The 22,022-nt window shown below is 43.5% G+C and overlaps 1 protein-coding gene and 1 non-coding gene across 3 annotated transcripts; both read left to right on the top strand.

Annotated features, from left to right (window-relative positions):
* Window positions 1-1,584: 1,584 nt before the first annotated feature.
* LOC119320724 (titin-like) lies at window positions 1,585-17,900 on the top strand. 2 transcript variants are annotated; one of them, XM_037594686.1, is made up of 8 exons: window positions 1,585-1,751; window positions 3,173-12,415; window positions 12,908-13,381; window positions 13,463-13,753; window positions 14,318-14,404; window positions 14,822-15,058; window positions 15,183-15,311; window positions 15,390-17,900. In XM_037594686.1, exons 1-8 carry the CDS (start codon window positions 1,710-1,712, stop codon window positions 17,652-17,654), a joined length of 12,768 nt encoding a protein of 4,255 aa, XP_037450583.1. In that variant the 5' UTR covers window positions 1,585-1,709; the 3' UTR covers window positions 17,655-17,900. The 2 variants fall into 2 exon arrangements, with proteins under 2 accessions (XP_037450583.1, XP_037450584.1); XM_037594687.1 differs by lacking the exon at window positions 14,318-14,404.
* A 1,310-nt stretch (window positions 17,901-19,210) lies between these two features.
* On the top strand, window positions 19,211-19,282 carry TRNAG-UCC. Its single transcript has one exon. It is a non-coding gene; the product is annotated as a tRNA-Gly (tRNA).
* The last annotated feature ends 2,740 nt before the right edge of the window (window positions 19,283-22,022 follow it).

Here is a 22,022-nt window from a genome sequence, read left to right as displayed (position 1 = left end):
GACGGCCGCTTATATTCCAGGGGGGCAAAAGCCAACAGTGCCAGCAAACAAAACATCAACCTCTCATCTTCTTTTATCTCCAGAGTTTTAGGCATCTACGTACGATGCTGACTCGGATCTGATGGAGCCACTCGGGCACTGGGGCACCGGGGCGGCTAGGGGCTCTGATGATAAGCTTCTCTTCACACATCCATGTCATCACCATTCGCCTCCAACCAAACCCATCGATTTCTCCCCTTTCTTTCTTTCTTTCTTTCGGCGCCGCGGTTCGTCAGGATAATCCGTGAATTCCATGAACATCACCTGCCTCGGGTTTTATAAGAACAGCTTGGTTATAATTTCTTGAGGCGCCGTGGAGGATGACGGGTCGGATGTGGGCGGCCAGGTCGGTGCGTTTCTTTTCTGCAAGAGGAATTTGGATGGCGTGGCACGGGGTCCAGCATGGCGCCGTTGGACTGGCCGACTTGGCCTTCTCCTCCTCCAAAGCAGCCGATCATGTGGAATTCTTTCAATGTGGCCTGTTGATCGCTGTCATCAGCAGCCACTTGACCGGATTCAATAATATTCAGGGCTGTGGATGCACCTCCCGTTCCTCCCTCCTTTGCCCCTTGGCCCCCCTCGTGGTTCCTGCAGTCTTCAGACATACGTAACTTTAGCAGGCATCGAGACTTCCACGGCTCTGAATCATAATAGAGCAATGATCTCAACAGTAAAGAGACTTTGATAACTAGTATTCTTGTCAAATCGGAATAATTCATTTCGTCTGAGATTCAACCGCGAAGAAGAACGACACCTGAGCTAACATAACTTTTTCTGGAAAGCGTTTACCTGGAAATACGGCATGCAATTGTTCCTTGGGTGAAGTTACTTCCATCCTGTCCCGCTCCCCGCACGATCCGATTCAGCGGAGCTTTCGATGGCCTGCGGGAAAAATTGGGCAAATCCGGCGTCGGCTTGAATTCCCAGTGCATCGTGAGGTAAGCTGGACACAACCTTTCGGGGCCGCCTTTAGCCATTTGCATCCAAAGCTGAATGTGACAAATGATCCAATGCCCGCCTAACCGGTAGGAAGATAATTTGCACCTGAAGGGACATCACAAAGGCAATCATGTAGTACTAATGTTTATGTGATACCAAGCAACCAGAAAAGAGGCAGATGATAGTATTCTTACACCGAAAACGATACTCTTATTCGAGCCGCACTCTACGAGCAAAAAAAGAACGAGAGATAGGATCCAAGAACGAGATAATCTTCGATCAATTATGGACCCAATAATTCCTCAGGGAAAAGGTTCTGTGGGTCCCGGAGATGCAAGACTGTAAACGCACTGGTCCAGCTACCAGTACCATGTGCCTCAAGCACCAGTTGGCATTTTGGCACCTAATGCTGAGCCTCCATGTTCACTGATCTGCCATTTCAGGGATAAACTCTCCCACTTAATCAAGGCTTGTGGCTGATTAAGCGAGTACCAACTCACTGTCAAGAGCACTGTCAGTGTGTCGCTGCTTTCCTAACCGCTGCTCGGCAATAGAAAACACGTCTGACAGAGGAAAGGTCGGTATAAAGACCACCAGCTTTTCAAGCACCCACAAGACTTTTATGTTAAGAGGCCTCTGTCTCCCCCTCTCTCCCTCCCATTCTTTCTTTGTTTCTTCCTTTCTTTCTTTTTTTTCTCTTTCTTTCCTTCTTCCCATCCTGATCTGGAGCAATGGCGACGGAAGACGAAGCGCGAGAAGCGGCAGATGGGGAGGTAAGCAATGGCTCCTTTTAGTCTCTTGAGGTTTTTTTGCAGCACTTGCTTCCTTCTGCTTCCATGCATGCATACTCTGTGAAGATGTAAAGCAACACAAAAAGCCTTCAGTGTTGCAGAATCAGCTGCACAGTGAGGAGCATATTTGTAACAGTTCAGTAGACTTTGGCTAGTTTGCAAGAGAAACCATCATTGCGTCGTACTCTTCTGGTTCCACGATCTCTTTGTTTTGTTGAACTCCCTCTGTATGTTGCATCCACACAAGGTTCTTCATGCAGTCAGCTCTGTAGGTTTGAAATGACACTGATCATCACATTTTTGTGTTCCTAAACAAAAGAATCAGAGTCAAAGCATGCAACAAGTGAACGAAACTACATGAGTGATCAGGTTCCAGTTTGATTTATGACAAACTGTCTAAGTTTCCAGAAAAAGATTATTTTCCAGATATAATTGTACAAAAAATAGCATGTACTATCATTTGTTTAGAAGGATCATGTTTCAGGGAACTTGGTGGGCGGAACAAATCAACATATACAAGTATAAGTCTATCATACACTCTGCTCTGTTCTCTTGATTACTGACCGAAGAATTCACTAGCAGTACCCTCTGTTTGTCCACTTGATAATTCATTCCTGAACTTGATATGACGTTAACTGGCATGCAGATTCAATCGATATTAATAAAATACTGTTAGCGAAAACTCAACAAAGCGCTAAATATTTTCTTCTACGGTTCTAGCTATCTAGAGGAAACAGTTTGTCTAGGAATACAGTATAGATGGTGAGAAGGTCAACACTTATAAGAACTGTTCAGCCTAAAAGTTACACCGAGTGTGAATTGTCAATTGTGCTGTGGTAAGACAAAGGCATAAAGCGCACAAAGGTTACTTAAAGCATGCAGAAGCATATAATTGCAGCACTATTCCACTAAAGATAAAATTATATATGTAAAAATTAGTCAAGGCTCTTTGAGTCACGAGGTTGTCCAGGTAGGATGCCCATATGCTAAGCTAAGATTTCAGCTGGTTGCCCACCTGTGTGTTGGCATGTGGTGCTGCTGTATTGTTTAACAAGTTATTCCTGCTATTTTGTTGACCAGTCTCTGAAATACTCTTAGATGCACTGAACCTGCATGTGCCATTCAGTGTCACATACTAGTGAGACATAATGAGCCAGCCGGAAATTATTGCTGTCATGCAGGAAATTATATTTGTAGTATTGTAGTGCTACAGTAGCCTAATGTCGTTGGATGTCCTTTTGATGAATTATAATTGAAAGCACATAATTTTAAACTATACTAAATCTAAGAATGCAGAGTTCATTGTATTCTTTTTGCCACCCTGTCTTTTGTAATTATGCCAACGCAGAGTGGCATTCGGTGTACTTTCATTTAAATGTTCGATTTACCTGTTTGTTTCCCAGGAAGTTCAAGTGGAAGCTGGGGATCTGGGGACAACACATTTGCAAATGAACCTAGATAGCAAGCTTTCATCTCATGCAGAGATGAAGGACGAGGCAAGAGCCATGGATTCAACTGAAGGAATGAAGGTTTCAGAGGATCAAGTTTTAGAAAGAGCACCCTCTGTAGTCGAAATTCCTCAAGAAGATGCTCCAAATGGTACACATGCTTCTCTGAATGGTCATATGAAAGAAGGGAAGATCTCGAATGAGAAGCCACAAGAAAATGGTCAGAAAGGTAACGAGCAGGTAGAAGCTTTGCCAGATGGAATAAGCACCGATCGGAGCAGCACAAGTAATGGCGAAGAGGCAATTGATTCTTTAGACCATGTTGAGAACACTACAGAAGGTACCAGCCTTCTAAAACATGATAATGAAGAGCCAAAGGAACATTGTCAACGAGATGTAGAAGGTGCTGCAATAGAGAGCAAAATGGTGCACAAAGACACACTGCAGCCTGACAATGATGTTGAGCCAACAATTGACGCTCAACAAGGCCACAATCTGGAACCAGCAGAAGTAACTGAGGACACACAACCCACAACCATGCCATGTATTCCTGGTGAAGAAGTTGTAGCTGAAGCACCTGCTGGAGTCCAAACTTCTTTGGAGCCTAATGTGGATGAGCCTGACGCCCTTCCGGATAATAGTGATGGAAACACAGAAACAGTTGAACCAGCTAAAGTGGATAAAGAGAACTGTCCAGAAGATGAAGATATTGAGACCGTCAAACCAGAAGATCAACCGAGTGATAAAACTGACGATATGGAGGCAGACGTGGTGCATGAAGAGGTGCCTAAAAGCAAGAAAACAGATGTACCTGAAGATATGCCTAAAACTGGGCAAGCTGACGAGTCAATGAATGGTGATCAAGAAGTGCTGAATCAAGAATCAACAGAAGAAACCAGTGACCCTCTGCCTGAAAAAACTGAAGAAACTTCTCATGAGAGCAATGTGTCCACCTCTGAGGAGACAACTCCAGAACATGATGCAGTGACAAGGGAGCCAGCTCTTGATGTTCAAGAAGTGCAAAACCAGGGATTAGCAGAAGAAATAGCAGATGCCAAAGAAGTTGATACTGAGCAAAAAGTTCAACAAAGTGGTATTGCTTTTGAGGAGGCAACTCCAGAAGATAATGCAACAATCATTGAACCAAGTTCTGACATCCAACATTTAAATAATGTGGAGTCAGAAGAAATAAAGGGTCTTGAAGATGCCAAAGCTGAAGAATCCTCCGATCAAAGCAATGTGACAATTGCTGAAGATGCAACCCAAGATAAGGAAGCAACAAAAGATATGCAACCAGTTCAAGGGTTGGAAGAGGAAGAACCTAAGAACACTGGAACTGTCGTAATGGATGAAGCTTCCAGTCAACCACATGCTGATGTCACCAATAACCTTGCTGAAGAAGACAGTGTACCAGCATGTCAGCCCCAGGTGACAGAATTAAAAGAAGAGGTGAAGGACACTGGAGCCACTGAAACTCAAGAAATCACTCAACAAAGTCATGCTGCTGCTTCAGAGGAACTAATAGCAGAAGACAATTCTATGGCAATTGAACCATTGAATGATGAAATCCAGCAACCCCTGGAAAAAGCATCAGCTGAAGTTAAGCACGCAGAAGTTTCTGAGACTCCAGAAATCTGCCATGAAAGAACTATTTCTGCTCCTGAGGACTCTGTAAAAGATGATGTAACAGCAGAAGGACCAACCTCTGATGCCCAAGAGGTAGAAAATGTAGCATCAGTAGAAGAAATCAAGGACAACACAGCTGAGAATATCATTGAAACCTCTAGTGTGGCAACTACTGAAGAGGCAGATCAAGAAAAGAATGTGCTAACAAGTGAGGATGTGACTGAACAGCAAATGCGTGGGCTTGAAACAGAAGAAATACAGAACACTGAACCTGTTGAGAAAGAAGAAGTTTCTGATCAAAGGCATCCTTCTCTCTTGAATGACCCAGCTCAAGAAGATAGTATACCAAGTGATGGGCCAAAGACTGAATCAACAGTAGACGTGAAGGAAACTGAAGCACTCCCCCAGGAAAGCAATGTTACCATTTCTGAGGAGCCTGCTTCAGAAGAAAATATAACAGCAAGTGAAGTAACTTGTGATGATCAAGAAGTAAAAAAATTGGAACAAGCAAAAGGTGTCGAGAGCAACAAAGATACCAAAACTAAAGAAATCTCTGACCAAAGCACTGAGGTTTTTGCCAGGGAGACAACTCAAGGAACCAGTGACATTGCAAGAGAGCCAGCTGTTGATATGCAATCGGTGCAGGAGCTAGAATCAGAAAAGAAGAATGCAGAACTTACTGAAGTGAGTGAAGCATCTGGTCAATTGGATGCTGCCGTCATTGAGAACCCAACTCATGAAGATAACCTAACCACAAGTGAGTCGCTTGTGATGGAACCAGCAGAAGTGAGCAGCAATGAAGCCACTGAAGGTCAAGAAATGCCTCAAAGTGATGCTACTCAGTCGGAAGATCACAAAACAGAAGGAAATGTGGCAGTGAGTGAACCACAGATCCTGGAACCAGAACCTGCTGAAGAAATGAGAGACAGTGAAGCCACTGAACCTCGAGCTATCCCGCAAGAAAGCATGTCTGTTCCAGAAGAAGATGTAACAGCAAAAGAAGCAGCTTCTGATATCAAAGAAGTACAAACCGAAGAGATAGTAGGGGAACCTGATGATGTGAGAGCTGAAGAAATATCCAACCAGAGCAGTGGGACTATTGTTGGAGAAACAGCTCAAGACAAGTTACTATCAAGTGACCCAACTAGTGATGTACAAGCAAAGGAGCTTGAATCACAAAAAATTGGTAACAGTGAGGATGTTCAAACTGAAGAAGGTTCCCATCAAACACATGCTGAAGAAAATTTGACAGAAAATGAGCCACAAATAGCAACAGAAGATAACACAGCAATCCTGACAGATGTTCACATTCAGCAGCTTCAAGAGCAAGAACCGGTTGAATTCAGGGACACTGAAGCTACTGAACCTCAAGGGATCTCCCCATCTCACACTGCCTCTGGTTCTGAGCAGTCCACACCAGAAGATAACGAGATGACAGACCCAAGTCCTGCCACTCAAGCAGAGAATTTAGAATCAGCAATACTGACGGAGGAAAGTAAAGATGTTAAAAGCACTGATGCAATTGCTGAGGAGGAAACTCCCAGAGAACGCATACAGGAATCTGGGGCACATGTTGATATACCACCAGTGGAGAATACTGAGCCCGTTGAGGTGCATGACAATGTAACGACAGATGACCTGCCAACAGAAGAGCTGAAGGACAATGAAGCCATAGAGGTTGCAGAAATCCACTATGAGAGCCCTGTTGCAAATATTGGTGATCTCACTGAAGATGCCAAAAGCAATGTTGCTCTTGAAGATGAGGCAGCTCCTGGTGAAGATGTGAAAACAGAGGCAACTGGTATTCAACCACAAGAGACAGAATTAGAAGAGATCAAGAATAGTGAACCTGTTGAAGTGGAAGATAATATAATAGCAAGGGACCTGCCAGCAGAAGAGATCAAGGACACTGAAGCCATGGAAACTGAGATGATCCCTCATGAGAGTACTGGTGCAAAAATTAGCGAGCTCATCAATGATGTGAAAAGCAATGTTGCTCTTGCAGACGAGGCAGCCCCTGATGAATATTCAAAAGCAACAGAGGCAACTCATGCTACACCACAACCGCAAGAGCCAGACCTAGAAGATATCAAGAATAGTGAACCAGCTGAAGTGGAACGAAACACATCAGCAAGTGATCTGCCAGCAGAAAAAGTGAAGGATACTGAAGCCGTGGAAACTGAAGCAATCAACGAGAGCACTGATGCAAACAACAGTGAGTTCACTGAAGATCTGCAAAGCAATGTTGCTCTTACAGATGAGGCAACTCATGACGAACATGTAGCGGTAGCGGAGACAACAGTTGATATACCACAAGCACAAGAGCCAGAACTAGAAGAGGTCAAGAATATCGAACCTGTTGAGGTGGAAGAAACTAGATCAGCAAGTGACCTGCCAGCAGAAGACGTGAAGGAAACTGAAGCAATAAACGGGAGCACTGTTGCAAACACCAGCAAGCTATCTGAGGATGTGACAAGCAATGTTGTTCCTGCAGATGAAGCAGCTCCTGAAGAGCATGTAATAGCAACTGAGGCAACAGTTGATATACCAGAAGCACAAGAGCCAGAACTAGAAGAGACCAAGAGTACTGAACCTGCTGAAGTGGAAGAAAACATATCAGCAAATGATCTGCCAGCAGAAGAGGTGAAGAATACTGAAGCCGTGGAGACTGAAGCAATCAACGAGAGCACTGATACAAACAACAGTGAGCTCCCTGAAGATGTGAAAAACAATGTTGCCCTTGCAGACGTGGCCGCTCCTGAAGAACATGTAACAGTAGCTGATGATACATTTGATATGCCACAAGCACAAGAGCCAGAAGTAGAAGAGATGAAGAATACTGAACCTGTTGAAGTGGAAGAAAACATATCAGCAAGTGACCTGCCAGCAGAAGAGGTGAAGGACACTGAAGAAATCAACGAGAGTGCTGATGCAAACATCAGTGAGCTCACAGAGGAGGTGAAATGCAATGTTGCTCTTGCAGACGAGGAACCTCATGAAGAGCATGTAACAGTAGCTGAGACAGCAGTTGATATACCACAACCACAGGAGCTGGAACTAGAAGAGATCAAGAATACTGAACCTGTTGAGGTGGAAGAAAACATGTCAGCAAGTGACATGCAGGCAGAAGAGGTGAAAGCTACTGAAGCAATCAATGAGAGCACTGATGCGAACATCAGTGAGCTCACTGAGGATGTCAAAACTGATGTTGCTCTTGCAGACGAGGCAGCTCCTGAAGAACATGTGATAGCAACTGAGGCAACAGTTGACATACCGCAAGCACAAGATCCAGAACTAGAAGAAATCAAGAATACTGAAACTGTTGAAGTGGAAGAAAACATATCAGCAAGTGACCTGCCGGCAGAAGAGGTGAAGGACGCTGAAGCCAAAGAAACAGAAGCAATAACTGAGAGCAATGATGCAAACATCAGTGAACTCACTGAGGATGTGAAAAGTACTGTTACTCGTGCAGATGAGGCAGCTCCAGAAGAGCATGTAACAGCAGCTGAGGCAGCAGTTGATATACCACAAGCACAAGTGTCAGAACTACAAGAGCTCGAGAATGTTGAACCTGACGAGGTGGAAGAAAACAGATCAGCAGGTGACCTGCCAGCAGAAGAGGTGAAGGAAATTGAAGCCAATGAAACTGAAGCAATTAACGAGAGCACTGATGCAAACATCAGCGAGCTCACCGGGAATGTGACAAGCAATGTTACTCCTGCAGACGAGGCAGCTCCTGAAGAGCATGTAACAGCAACTGAGGCAACAGTTGATATTCCACGAGCACAAGAGCCAGACCTAGAAGAGATTGAGAATGTTGAACCTGTTGAGGTGGAAGAAAACGCATCAGCTAATGACATGCTGGCAGAAGAGGTGAAGGACACTGAAGCCAAGGAAACTGATGCAATCAACGAGAGCAGTGATGCAAACATCAGTGAGCTTACTGAAGATATGAAAAGCAACGTTGCTCTTATAGATGAGGCAGCTCATGAAGAACATGTAACAGTAGCCGAGACAACAGCCGATATACCACAAGCACAAGAGCCGGAGCTAGAAAAGATCAAGAATACTGAAGCAGGTGACCTGTCAGCAGAAGAGGTCAAGGAAATTGAACCCAAGGAAACTGAAGCAATCAGCGAAAGGACTGATGCAAACATCAGCGAGCTCAATGAGGATGTGAAAAGCAATGTTGCACTTGCAGACGAGGAACCTCATGCAGAGCAGGTAACAGTAACTGAGAGAACAGTTGACATACCACAAGCACAGGAGCCGGAACTAGAAGAGATCGAGAATACTGAACCTGTTGAGGTGGAAGAAAATAGATCAGCAAGTGACCTGCAAGCAGAAGAGGTGAAGGAAACTGAAGCAATCAACGAGAGAACTGTTGCAAACACCAGTGAGCTACCTGAGGATGTGACAAGCAATGTTGTTCCTGCAGACGAGGCAGCTCCTGAAGAGCATGTAATAGCAACTGAGGCAACAGTTGACATACCAGAAGCACAAGGGCCAGAACTAGAAGAGACCAAGAGTACTGAGCCTGCTGAAGTGGAAGAAAACATATCAGCAAATTATCTGCCAGCAGAAGAGGTGAAGGATACTGAAGCCATAGAGACTGAAGCAATCAATGAGAACACTGATGCAAACAACACTGAGCTCACTGAAGATGTGAAAAACAATGTTGCTCTTGCAGATGAGGCAGCTCCTGAAGAACATATAACAGTAGCTGATGATACAGTTGATATGCCACAAGTACAAGAGCCAGAAGTAGAAGAGATAAAGAATACTGAACCTGTTGAAGTGGAAGAAAAGATGTCAGCAAGTGACATGCAGGCAGAAGAGGTGAAGGACACTGAAGCAATCAACGAGAGCACTGATGCGAACATCAGTGAGCTCAGTGAGGATGTCAAAACTAATGTTGCGCTTGCAGACGAGGCAGCTCCTGAAGAACATGTAATAGCAACTGAGGCAACAGTTAACATACCACAAGCACAGGAGCTGGAACTAGAAGAGATCAAGAATACTGAACCTGTTGAGGTGGAAGAAAACATGTCAGCAAGTGACATGCAGACAGAAGAGGTGAAGAACTCTGAAGCAATCAATGAGAGCACTGATGAGAACATCAGTGAGCTCACTGAGGATGTCAAAACTAATGTTGACGAGGCAGATCCTGAAGAGCATGTGATAGCAACTGAGGCAACAGTTGACATACCACAAGCACAAGATCCAGAACTAGAAGAAATCAAGAATACTGAACCTGTTGAAGTGGAAGAAAACATATCAGCAAGTGACCTGCCGGCAGAAGAGGTGAAGGACGCTGAAGCCAAAGAAACAGAAGCAATAACCGAGAGCACTGATGCAAACATCAATGAACTCACTGAGGATGTGAAAAGTAATGTTACTCCAGAAGAGCATGTAGTAGCAGCTGAGGCAGCAGTTGATATACCACAAGCACAAGTGTCAAAACTACAAGAGCTCGAGAATGTCGAACCTGACGAGGTGGAAGAAAACAGATCAGCAGGTGACCTGCCAGCGGAAGAGGTGAAGGAAATTGAAGCCAAGGAAACTGAAGCAATTAACGAGAGCACTGATGCAAACATCAGCGAGCTCACCGGGGATGTGACAAGCAATGTTACTCCTGCAGACGAGGCAGCTCCTGAAGAGCATGTAACAGCAACTGAGGCAACAGTTGATATTCCACGAGCACAAGAGCCAGAACTAGAAGAGATCAAGAATGTTGAACCTGTTGAGGTGGAAGAAAATGCATCAGCTAGTGACATGCCGGCAGAAGAGGTGAAGGACACTGAACCCAAGGAAACTGAAGCAATCAGCGAAAGGACTGATGCAAACATCCGCGAGCTCAATGAGGATGTGAAAAGCAATGTTGCACTTGCAGACGAGGAACCTCATGCAGAGCAGGTAACAGTAGCTGAGAGAACAGTTGACATGCCACAAGCACAGGAGCCGGAACTAGAAGAGATAAAAAATACTGAACCTGTTGAGGTGGAAGAGAATAGATCAGCAAGTGACCTGCAAGCAGAAGAGGTGAAGGAAACTGAAGCAATCAATGAGAGCCCTGATGCAAACATCAGCAAGCTCACTGAGGATGTGACAAGCAATGTTGCTCCTGCAGACGAGGCAGCTCCTGAAGAGCATGTAATAGCAACCAAGGCGACAGTTGATATTCCACGAGCACAAGAGCCAGACCCAGAAGCAATGAAGAATACTGAACCAGTTGAAGTGGAAGAATTCATATCAGCGAGTGACCTGCCGACAGAAGAGGTGAAGGAGACTGAAACCAAGGAAACTGAAGCAATCAATGAGAGCACTGATGCAAACATCAGTGAGCTCACTGAGGATGTAAAAGGCAATATTGCTCATGCAGATGAGGCAGCTCCTGAAGAACATGTAATAGCAGCTGAGGCAACAGATGATATACCACAAGCACAAGTGCCAGAACTAAAAGAGTTCGAGAATACTGAACCTGTTGAGGTGGAAGAAAACAAATCAGCAACTGACCTGCCAGCTGAAGAGGTGAAGGACATTGAAACCATGGAAACTGAAGCAGTCAACAAGAACGCTGATACAAACATCAGTGAGCTCACTGAAGATGTTACTCTTGCGGAGGAGGCAGCTGCTGACGTACAAATCAATGTACCACCAGCAAAGGAGCCAGCACTAGAAGAGATGAAGAATATTGAACCTGTTGAAGCAGAAGATGGTATAACAGCGGATAATGTCCCAGCAGAAGAGATAAATGACACTGAAGCCATGGAGACTCGAGAAATCCCTCATGAGAATACAGATGATAGTTTGATAGCAAGTGCAGAACTTCCTGATATTCAACAAGCAGTCGAAGATAAGGCATGCACTGACACCACAGAAAACCAAGGGGAACCTCAACAAAGCATTGTTTCTACTTCTGCTGAGCTTACTCCAACAGAAGAAGAAACAGCAGTAGTAGAGCATACTCAAGATACACATGTACAGGATGCCAGCAGTGGACCGGGAAGTGACCCAAATTTGCTTGTCCAATCAGCACATCAATCAGAATTGGCTGAAGACAGCAAGGGTCAATTTGTAAAGGCAGAAGAAACAGGCCAAAGTAATGGTGCCACCCTTGAAGAACCAACTGCAGAAGACAATGCTGCGAATGAAATCAGCCCGCTTGCTGATTCTAAACAAGAGCATGGAGTAGAATCAATGGAACAAAACAAATGTATTGATGCTACTGAAGGTGAAGAGGCCTCCCATTTAAGCCAAGATCCTGGTTTAGAGGAGCCAGTTTCAGAACGTGATACAACAACAGTTGAGCCAACTTCTGATATTCAGCAAGTAAATGACATGGATGAAGCAGAAGAAATGGCGGCCACTGAACCCATCAACGGGGAAGAAATTTCCTCTCAAAAAACAGATGTTGCTACTTTGGAGGATCCATCTCCAACAGATAATGAAACGGCGCCAGAACACAATCCTGTTGAGTTAGATGAAGAGAACTTGGGAAATGAAATCAGCAATGCAATCTTGGCAGATGAAAACATCAAAGAGGAAGTACAAGAGCCAACAGAACAAAAGGTATGTGCCCTTAACCGATAGTTTCTTTCATCTATTTGAGACGTTTAGCACTTATTTCACTTGCATATATGTTAGATATTAAAAGATGTAGGTACTGCTAAATTTGTTCAGAACTCCGAAATATATTGAAACTGATATTTGGATGATTTTAATTTTTTTTAGTAGGTCGTTCTGGTTGAACTGAATAAATAACCTCGGTACATCTAATTCCGCTGCAACATTGTATCTAGCAAGAGACACATAGAAGCTCATCATAACTCTGTAATTATCGACTTCTAGGCTCACTACTATCATTGTCTGACAATGATGGTGTATACAAAAAATTACAAAGATTTAGCCAAGTGATGTAAAACTGATTTCTGCCTGAAGTTGTAAAGTGCAAACTAGATTGAAGATTTGTACTTTAAAAGCATTCCATTTCAATATAACAGCAGCAAAATATTACCACTACTCGTCTGAATTTGAGCATGTTCACTGATGCATTTGATACAGGACGAATCATCTGACTTGGGTGAAAAAACTGCTTTCACAACTCAGAAGGACGAGAGCGCTACTGAGGAAGATATTGTACAAATTTCTGGTGAAGATGCAGTAGGGACTTCAAACAATATTGAGCAAATCAAAGAACTGCCAAAATCTGTAATTGAACATAATGCGATAACAAGTGGTGGCCATACCAATGATCAAGATGACGAGCAACTTCACAATGTGGAGCTTCAAATGCAAGTGTGTGAACGGTCAGTGGATGTTTTAACCACTGAGCAGCCAGATGATCACATACAAAAGGTTAGCTTGGATCAGCAGCAGAAACAAGATGAGGCGATTGAAAAGCAAACGGAAGAAATACAGACAGATGAGCAGAAACATGATGACAGTAGGGCTGATTTCACCACAGAGACAATATTGGAGCCCCAGAGCAACGAAATTGACACAACTAATAGGAAAGACGATGCCGATGTGTTTGAGGTGAAGATTTCTAAAACTCGATGCATGTTGTAATTTATCTTCAATTTTTTCTCATGCACCTCCTATTTAATGATTGTCCAGGCTGAACAAACAGAGGCAGTGACTACTGAAATGCTCAAGAATGAACAAACCCCACATATAGCCCAAGAATCCATTCCAAGCGTTACGGATGCGAAGGTTGAGAACTCCACGGAAATAGAAGAAACAACTGAACAAGAAGATGCACCCAACAACACCGGCACTTTATATACTGATGCTGATGCTGAAAAATATAATGAAGATGAGAAGGAGAATACAGAAATAGATGCAGCAGTAGCAAAAACTTCTACTGACAAACAGGATGGAACAACTGATGAAACTATAAATGAAGAGGTCAGTCCAAAATTTTGATTAACACAATATGAGAAATTTAGGCCTGATCTTGTTTAATTAAAAACTTCTATGCTGGACCACATATGTTCAAAGTTAAAACTTTTAGGTCTCTCCCGTACTGTTCTAAGAAACACCAATTTTCCATGTTAGTATATAGAAAACTGTTAAATTTTAAAGGGCGAGATTTTCCTGATACACGTAACTGATATCACCCTGAGTGTAATGTAAAACATTGATTAGCAAGCATTTTTTTCAAGAATTATCACCTCCATCTTGTGATATATTATCATCTCCATCCCAGTACACTTCATAATTAAATGGCTCACTATTTAGCAAAAGCATCATTAAAATTGAAGTAAATATATCAGAATGACTCATACGGAGTCCACAATGGCATACACCAACATATGTTAAGATTTTACAGTACAGAGCTAAAAAACACAGTACTCGTGATTGGTGGAAACTGTTAAGCTTCATGCACTAGCCAACACAACCAAAAGTCCGAACTGGTGGACTTCTCAACAGTAATGCTAAAAAAAACTATGTTTTTTACTCATCATGTAGGTTGAAAATGATTTGGGATTACCTGTCGAGAAGGATCTTCAGAAAACATCTGACCTAGCTTCTTCAAATGAAGAAATGCTAGAGAATGTAAGAATTATTGACGTGATTACTGCTCATGATTTCATATACTTTGAAAATAATAATAATCCTTTTCCAGTTTCAAGTAACTATATCAAAGATGAAACATCTGAACTCCTTTAAAGATAATCCCCCTTTTTTAACAGAAGATGAGATTAAAATTAAAGAAAATCAAAAGTAAGATTGCAATAACAAAACAAATTTTACAGGCAATACAGAATGTCAATAAAATGAAGAGACATGAGCTTGAGCTTTGCAGCCAGTAGAAAAAATTCGTCTATACAGTATCTGCGTCTGTAATTTCAGTGGTAGAGAGTAGCTTGTTTCTTCACCTGCCGTTCAAGAAACAAAGATACCAGTCACTCTCCATCTAATATTTGATGATAAAATAATGATCAGCAAAATGAGAAATTAATTGATGTGCAGGATCCTACAGTGGTTCCTCAGAACGTTGAATCCAGAGTGCACTCAGAAGAGAAAGAATGCATAAACAAGGCCAATGATGGTATGCAGGCCATTCAAGCATCAGAAGAAGAGATCGTTGATGAAGTGGAAAAGGAAGAAATACAAAATGAAGACACGAATGTTAATCATGAAGAAATTGAGACCAAACTTGTCGATGGAGAGGCGTCTGGACTGCAGGACTTGAGTTTTCATCCAAAGGTCAGTATTGATACTCCTTAAAAGTTTGTGCGACCAAATTTTCTGGTCAAATCTTCTTTTGATAAATTATTAAGGCTGTTACTTTATAGTAAGAGAAATAAGTGGGGGGAAATCTGTCATTCAGGTTGTAGATGATAAGTTGGCAACAGAGCAGAATGGTGCAGAAGTTGAAACTGACTCGAATGAGGAAATGGCGACTGGCTATACAGCAGTCACTGAATCAGTCAAACTCGGTGAAGCTATCTACGATAAGGTCAGTGGACAAATTCCTTAGCTATTAATGAAGATTTAAGTTTATTATTTTAAAGCTAATTTCATTTTTTCAATCTAGGCTGGTGGAGCTGATGTGGCACTATCTGATGAAAATCTCGAGACCATTGAGGACAACAGAAGGAATCTTGAGGCTTCACCTGCCGTTACAGCATCAGTAGAAAGTATGAAGGAAGACAATGAACATCATAAGCCTGCTCTTCCTGCACACTCCGCCGTGGATGGAAATGAAACTGAACAGGCATCTGGCTTAGAGGTGACAGAAAGAGAGTTGTTTCCAGAGAAGCCACTCCCCACGGAATCAGAAGAGCAAGAAGAGAGTCAAATAACCACAGAACAAGATGGAGAGAACGTACAAGAGCAAGAAACTGATGACACAGAGAAAGAAAAAGAAGCTGAACAGAGTGATTTGCCTGTCTCCCATTTTCTGATGAACCTGATAATGGGAAAAGAGAGCAATGAGCCAGATAGAAATTCGGAATTTAAGGCTGAAAAGAAGCAAGAAGAAACCACAAAAGATGGCAGTTCTTTGATCACCTCTCAACAGGAAGAAAGCTTGGTGCCAATTCCAACAGAAAATAAGGTGGACAATGAACACATCTTTGAACAAGGAAAACATAATCTAGAAGGCTCTGAAGAAACACATGATATCAAGCTGGAAAAGGATGAAGAGCTCAATAGGAACACTCATGATTTGGAAGCACCAGTATGCCAAAACAATGTCCAGGGTGAAACTTCTAGTGAAATGGTACCTGGTGGATCTGGCCTGACTACAGAAATGGAAACTAGAGACATCAAGCTGGGTGAAAAGGCAACCAATTCTGTTTGTCAGGAACATATGGAAGCGACAACACAGATTGAAGAAGGAAGCTTGAAGAGCAACCTTCATGACATAACAAGCCCAAAGGTTTCTCAAGAGGACACATTAGAGGAAGGAAGAACAGACCTTCAGCACGAGCCTTTACCTGAAAAAAGAAGTTCTGATGCAGAGTCCGGGCAAACACTCTTGTTGACAGAACCAAATATGGGTGATGAAAAGAATTTGCCTAATGACACTGATGATCTTCAAAGTCCTCTGAGCACAAAAAGAGAAGAGTCCAATGAATCTTCCATCACTGAGGCCGAAAGTACTGTAGAGGCAGAACTGGAGAATGGAGTAGACAAGAAAGAAAAGAATCAGCAGACAACCACGACAGGTGGAGCTACAGAAGAACAGATAGAAAATGAGCATGATATCTCGCAGAAAGGCACAGAAGCAATATCAGATGAGCAGAAGGGTGAAATTACTGAACCAGTTATGGGCAATGAGATAAATTTGGTTCATGAAAAGGGGATTTCTGCAGACTCAGAATGCAAGGACGAAAAGCAAAGCTCTAAGTTCTCAAACAGTGAACTAGACAACTCTGAGAAAGCTTCAGAAATCCAGTTAGATGGTTCCAGCTTGCATATAGACCAAGATAAGCAAGATGAATCTGCGGGCGACCAAATTGTGATGGAGAAGAACAACCTGCTAGACAAGCCAGGAGAATCTGATTTGCAGAAGGTGCAGGAAACGGAAGTTGCACAAGAATCTCCTGAAGAATCTGATGAAGGTGATCAGAATTCATTGCCCATAAGAGAGCCTGTGATCAAAGAAGTGAATGAAAACAAAACTGTTGATAGCCATGTGCAAACAGTGGACACACAATCACAGGAAGAGCAAGAAACATTTAATTCACAGGTTCAGGAGCGTGATCTGGATGTGGCTTCACCAGAAGAGGCTCCTGAGGCTGAAGAAAAAATTGTGGAGTCAAAGCCAGAATTCAGCAGAGATGAAGAACAAAGTCCAAAGAAAGATGAATCAAATATGGCAGGAGAGAAAACTTATGATGAGAAGACAAAGGGTGCACAGGAAGCTAAGAGTCTCACTGATGAAGCGAAAACCAAAGTTGAAGAACAAGGAGTAGTACAGAAGGCGTCACACAATCAGAAACGTGATCTCGATGTGGTTTCACCAACAGAAGCTCCTGGGAGTGAAGAAAATGTTGTGGATATAAAAGAGCCAGAGTTCAGCACAGATGAAGAAGAAAGTCCAAAGAAAGATGTATCAAACATGGCAGAAGAGAAGAGTTATGACAAGAAGACAAATGGTGACGAGGAAGCTAAGAATTTCACTGATGACGCACCAATGAAAATTGAAGAACGAGAGGCAGGGCAGAAGGCATCACCTAAAAAGCATAATATCTTATCTGGTGTCGGATCAAAGGTAAAGCACCAACTAGCAAAAGTGAAGAAAGCTATCATTGGCAAGCCTGGGCACACAAAATCTGAATCACCAAAAGTTTGAGAATGGATTCACCTTAGTGTTTGTATATTTTTGTTGCTATTTGTACATTTGTATGCTATTTACTTGAGGTGTAGTATAGCGTGATGGTACTAGTAAACATCAAGGTTTCGCTATGGCCATTGCATTGAAATGTTGTGTGATTGAAGAACGATTTGTAAATATAGATAGTGTGTAAATCAAGGTTTGGTAATTGTTTGAGTTTGAGGCATAACTGAGTGCAATATGAGAAAGTCAGGTTGCTTGTTTCCTTTTTCACTAACATATGTTTGCTTTTCATGATCACCACGCAACATGCTTTGTCTTCCCTGCTACAACTATGTGAGGTTACTTTGTGTTTTGCTCTGGTTCTGATCAGTGTGAGCTTAGAATAATTGAAAGGAATTACTAGAAGGAACATGCAATGCTAACCAGAGTATTAGGCCATGCTAAAAGATGGTAGAAAACTTGAATTATGTAATCCGTAAATGGATCGTACATGCTGTGGTAACTATAAGTCAAACATAATGACTAAAACAGGTACAAGAAATTATGGAAGCATGACTCCAGGTTCGTCGAAAGAAGGGTCTATTCCCAGAATAAATAAAAAAGGACAAGAAGGATGTACTTGTGTTGTTTAACCCAGCCGATGGTACGAGCAAAATTAAGGCTGTGGAGATTGAAAACAGTTATGGACTTATGGGCAAACCTGATGTGATGCGATGGTGAAGATCTTCGCATGATGAACATCCCAATTGCATTGAGCCTGTCCTCTTTGTAATGCCCCACCATATGTCCCCTGTGACCCCGTCCTTTGTAAGAAACAACTTGTGCATACTGCAGGATCTATCCTTCTCGCGTGACGCTCCGTGCCCGTACAAGGTGGAGACCCTCAGTGAGTTAGGAATTAGGAGAGAGGACATGGGCATTCCACTGCAGTCAGCGGAGGAGGACTTGCGTCGAGCAGGTGGTGGGCGTGCCGTGGGGGCGACAAACAGCGCCCGGAACACGTTAACCAGCTGACCGCCGCCATTAGCTGTTCTTCACCCGGGCTGTCCGGCGTGCGGCGCGGTGGACAAAGCGCTCTGTGTGATCCCAGCGGCATTCTGGCAGCCCACGGGCCGGAAATTGCCATGGCGAACGAGAAGCGGCTTGGGTCAGCACTCAGCAGCACCAGGTTGCTGAACAGAACCATCCCGTCGCGAACATCGCCCGAGCCCCCCATGCGCGCGCGGTGCTCGGTCTCCCTTCGCGGCGACGGGGTTCCTGGGCGAGCGCGAAGGAACCGGCCATGGGCGCGCGGCGGAGGTGGAAGAGCGAGCGTCGAACAGGTGGTGGGCATGCCGTGGAGCTGGCCGCGCGGGGACGCGCCAACTGCTGCGCTGGCTGCTGTTGAGCCTTCGCGGCGTCCTCCTCTCTCGACCTCGGCGGCGGCGGCGGCGGAAATGGCGAGACACGGCGGCGCGGACGCGCGAAAGAAGTGTGCGTTCATACGGAAACGGTATGGTGCATTTGTTACCATATAGAGTACACTCTAATTGTTGATCTATATAGATAGTTTGGAACAGAGAAATCACTCAGCGTTTGTAGTCCAACGGTTAGGATAATTGCCTTCCAAGCAATAGACCCGGGTTCGACTCCCGGCAGACGCATCTTTTCTCTTTTTATATGACCTGTAATTTTCTCCTCTAATAGGCTCGCTTTTTTCCTTATGTCCGGCTCCATTTTATATGACCTACTGATCTTTGTGCCGAATTCTCGCAAATCTGAAGGAAGTTTATCACATCGGACTCACACAGCCGTCCCACACGAAAGCGAGGTTGAGCCCGTGGGTGACAAAAGAGAAAAACCCAAATTCAGAAGAAAATAATAATTAAAAGAATAGAAACAAAAGAATGGTTTGCTACAGCCAAACCACCGCTATAGTTTTTTTAGAACTATGACTGCTTTTTTTTAACCAACAAAGATAGGTTCTTTATTGATACTAGCAAAAAAGTCCGTGCGTTGCAACGGGAGAGAAAATATAACACACACTCTTAACTCAACAACCATCACTCAAGACCACAATAGGTCCATCTCCTTTATTTTTCGAGGCATCATATTTGTGTTGCCGCTTATCCTCCTTCTCACCCTCGCCGGCGATGGCCTCGGTGTTCACACAAAACAACAAAAAACGTGTGCTGAATATGGTTAATTCTAAGGCGTCTCTCTCTCCCTCTCTCCTCCATCTCCCCCTCTCTCTCTCTCCCTCTCTCCTCCATCTCCCCCCCTCTCTCTCTCTCCCTCTCTCTCTCGCTTTCTCTCACTCTCGCGATGAGAAATCTGTTGTTTTCCCTTGCGACATTTTTCAGAGATATGCACGTGTAGTTATCGATGTTTTCTTTTCCGTATATGGTTATAGTGGGGTATTTATTTGCGATCCGGATCGCCGCCGGTATGAAAAAAAGGATTTTGCGCTATAAATTATAAGTTTGCTTTCATAACAATATTTTAAAAATATTTAACAGGTAAAATTAACATCATATTTAGATTCCACACATTTTTCTAATAACATTTCATATATAATATGTTAAAATCAAATTTACGGTCTAAACGATACAGATAATTTAGAAAATCATTTGGTTTGACTCAAATATATTTCAAAATAATATTTAAAAATACTTAACAGGTAAAAATAATCTCATATTCATAATCTACATATTTTTCTAATCAAATTTCATATATAACATGTTCAAATCGGAGTTATGATTTAAAAGATATGGATGATTTTAAAAAGCATTTGTTTGACTTACATATGATCCACGGATGAATTACCTAAAACATCAGGGGGGGTTCGAAAAATGTAAAATAACGGTTCGGGTGTGACTTAAATCCGGACGGCGGGTTGATTTCAAGAAAAGATAGGGACTTTTGTGTAAAATACGAAAATAACGCTTCGTTTTAACTTAAAATAGGACTGCGGGTTAAATTCTCTGAAATAGAGGGACTTTTCTGAAAAAATGTCATGACGGACAAAAGAAATCCAATTTGCTTTATTATTAGGTAAAGATACCACAGTGTTTACAGGAATGATGCCTGGGTCATGAGGACTGCCCAATCACAAATGCCTCCTTTGAGGAAGAGAAATAGCATACCTAGCTATGTCATGAGCTTCAAAATTAGAAGCTCGAGATTTAAATAAGAAACTACAAGATGTAAAAACACTAGAAGTTTCTAGAATCACCTTCACAATGTAGTTTCCTCCAATACCTTGGGGCGTGTTTGGTTGCCCGCATTAGGCCCAGCCTGGCCCGCGCGGGAAGAAAGTGCCCCGTTTGGTTTTCTGTGTTTACTGTGCGGCCCGCAGCGTGCGAAACTTAAAGGATGTCTAGACCAGGCCCAGGGGAAAGGCCCGAATCGGCAGTAGCTCGCGAGCCTGGCTCGGGCAAGGCAGGGGAGGGCGACGCGCTTCTCCCCTCGTGCGAGCAGGGGAGATGGCGCGAGCTCGCCCGCGTCGCCGAAAAATCGACGGGAGGATTTCGGCTCACCTCCCGCTGAGTCCACCCCTATTTAGCCCCTCCCTCACCGCCCAACTCCCGCCACCATTCTTCCTCCGTTCGAGCTTTCCCGCCGACGCGCATCGGCACCGAGTAGGTAAGCGGCACATCTTCATCGGCCGGTGGTCCACGGCGTCGGCTCTCCTTCACCGGCCAGCGTTGATCTTCCATGACCGTCCCCCTCGTCCTCAAGCTGCAGCCATGGCCTCTGTGAGCACAATCCCCCTTTCTCTCCGTTCCTTCTAGCTAGATCTGAGCTGTGGCTAGGGTTTGATCTAGATGCATGGTTGATTAGTTGTCTGATCTGTGAGCTGATATGGTTGATTGCTATGTTGCGATTGCAATTTGTGGTAGGGCTAGATGTTCAAGCATGTGGTAGGCTAGATTAGTAGTAGAGTTTGAAGTTGAACCTTGTGCTTGTGTTGATTCGTCTTAGATCTGTGATTTGTACCTATTGGTGGTCCATTTGTAGCATGTTGTTTGTTGTAGATGTATGTTCGTGCTCATAGGTTGTCCGGTGCTTACTATGATAGTAATGAACTATATGTGCTTAGTATGATAGTCATGAACCATGTACATGTATGCTGCTGATTTCATGGATTGTCCGGTATGTTGTGTGCTATGCTTACCGTCAATGGATGCTACGATTGTAGGACATGACCACGCGGACGCAAGATCTTCGTCAGGCCCTTGTCATGTCTGACAGCCAGTTTGCTCCATCGTTTGTCGAGGATTCGCAGCCTATGTCCGAGATGCCACGTGATTTAGAGGTGTTCGCGTCTGATTCCCTCTATGTGCCAGTAGTGATCGTTGAACCAACTCCTGCTGTTGTTGCTGCCGCTGCACTCAAGGTAGC

This window comes from Triticum dicoccoides, chromosome 6B (genome assembly GCF_002162155.2).
Source record: "Triticum dicoccoides isolate Atlit2015 ecotype Zavitan chromosome 6B, WEW_v2.0, whole genome shotgun sequence".
NCBI classification, from domain to species: Eukaryota; Viridiplantae; Streptophyta; class Magnoliopsida; order Poales; family Poaceae; genus Triticum; species Triticum dicoccoides.
This window is presented reverse-complemented; position numbering and strand designations above follow the sequence as displayed.

What these genes read in the sequence shown, in the direction of transcription:
- LOC119320724 (XM_037594686.1), top strand. Translation starts at nt 1,710, where the DNA reads ATGGCGACGGAAGACGAAGCGCGAGAAGCGGCAGATGGGGAG. An exon ending in AAGAGCCAACAGAACAAAAG is followed by an intron (nt 12,416 to 12,907) that starts GTATGTGCCCTT and finishes CATTTGATACAG; the next exon opens with GACGAATCATCTGACTTGGG. An exon ending in ATGAAACTATAAATGAAGAG is followed by an intron (nt 13,754 to 14,317) that starts GTCAGTCCAAAA and finishes CTCATCATGTAG; the next exon opens with GTTGAAAATGATTTGGGATT.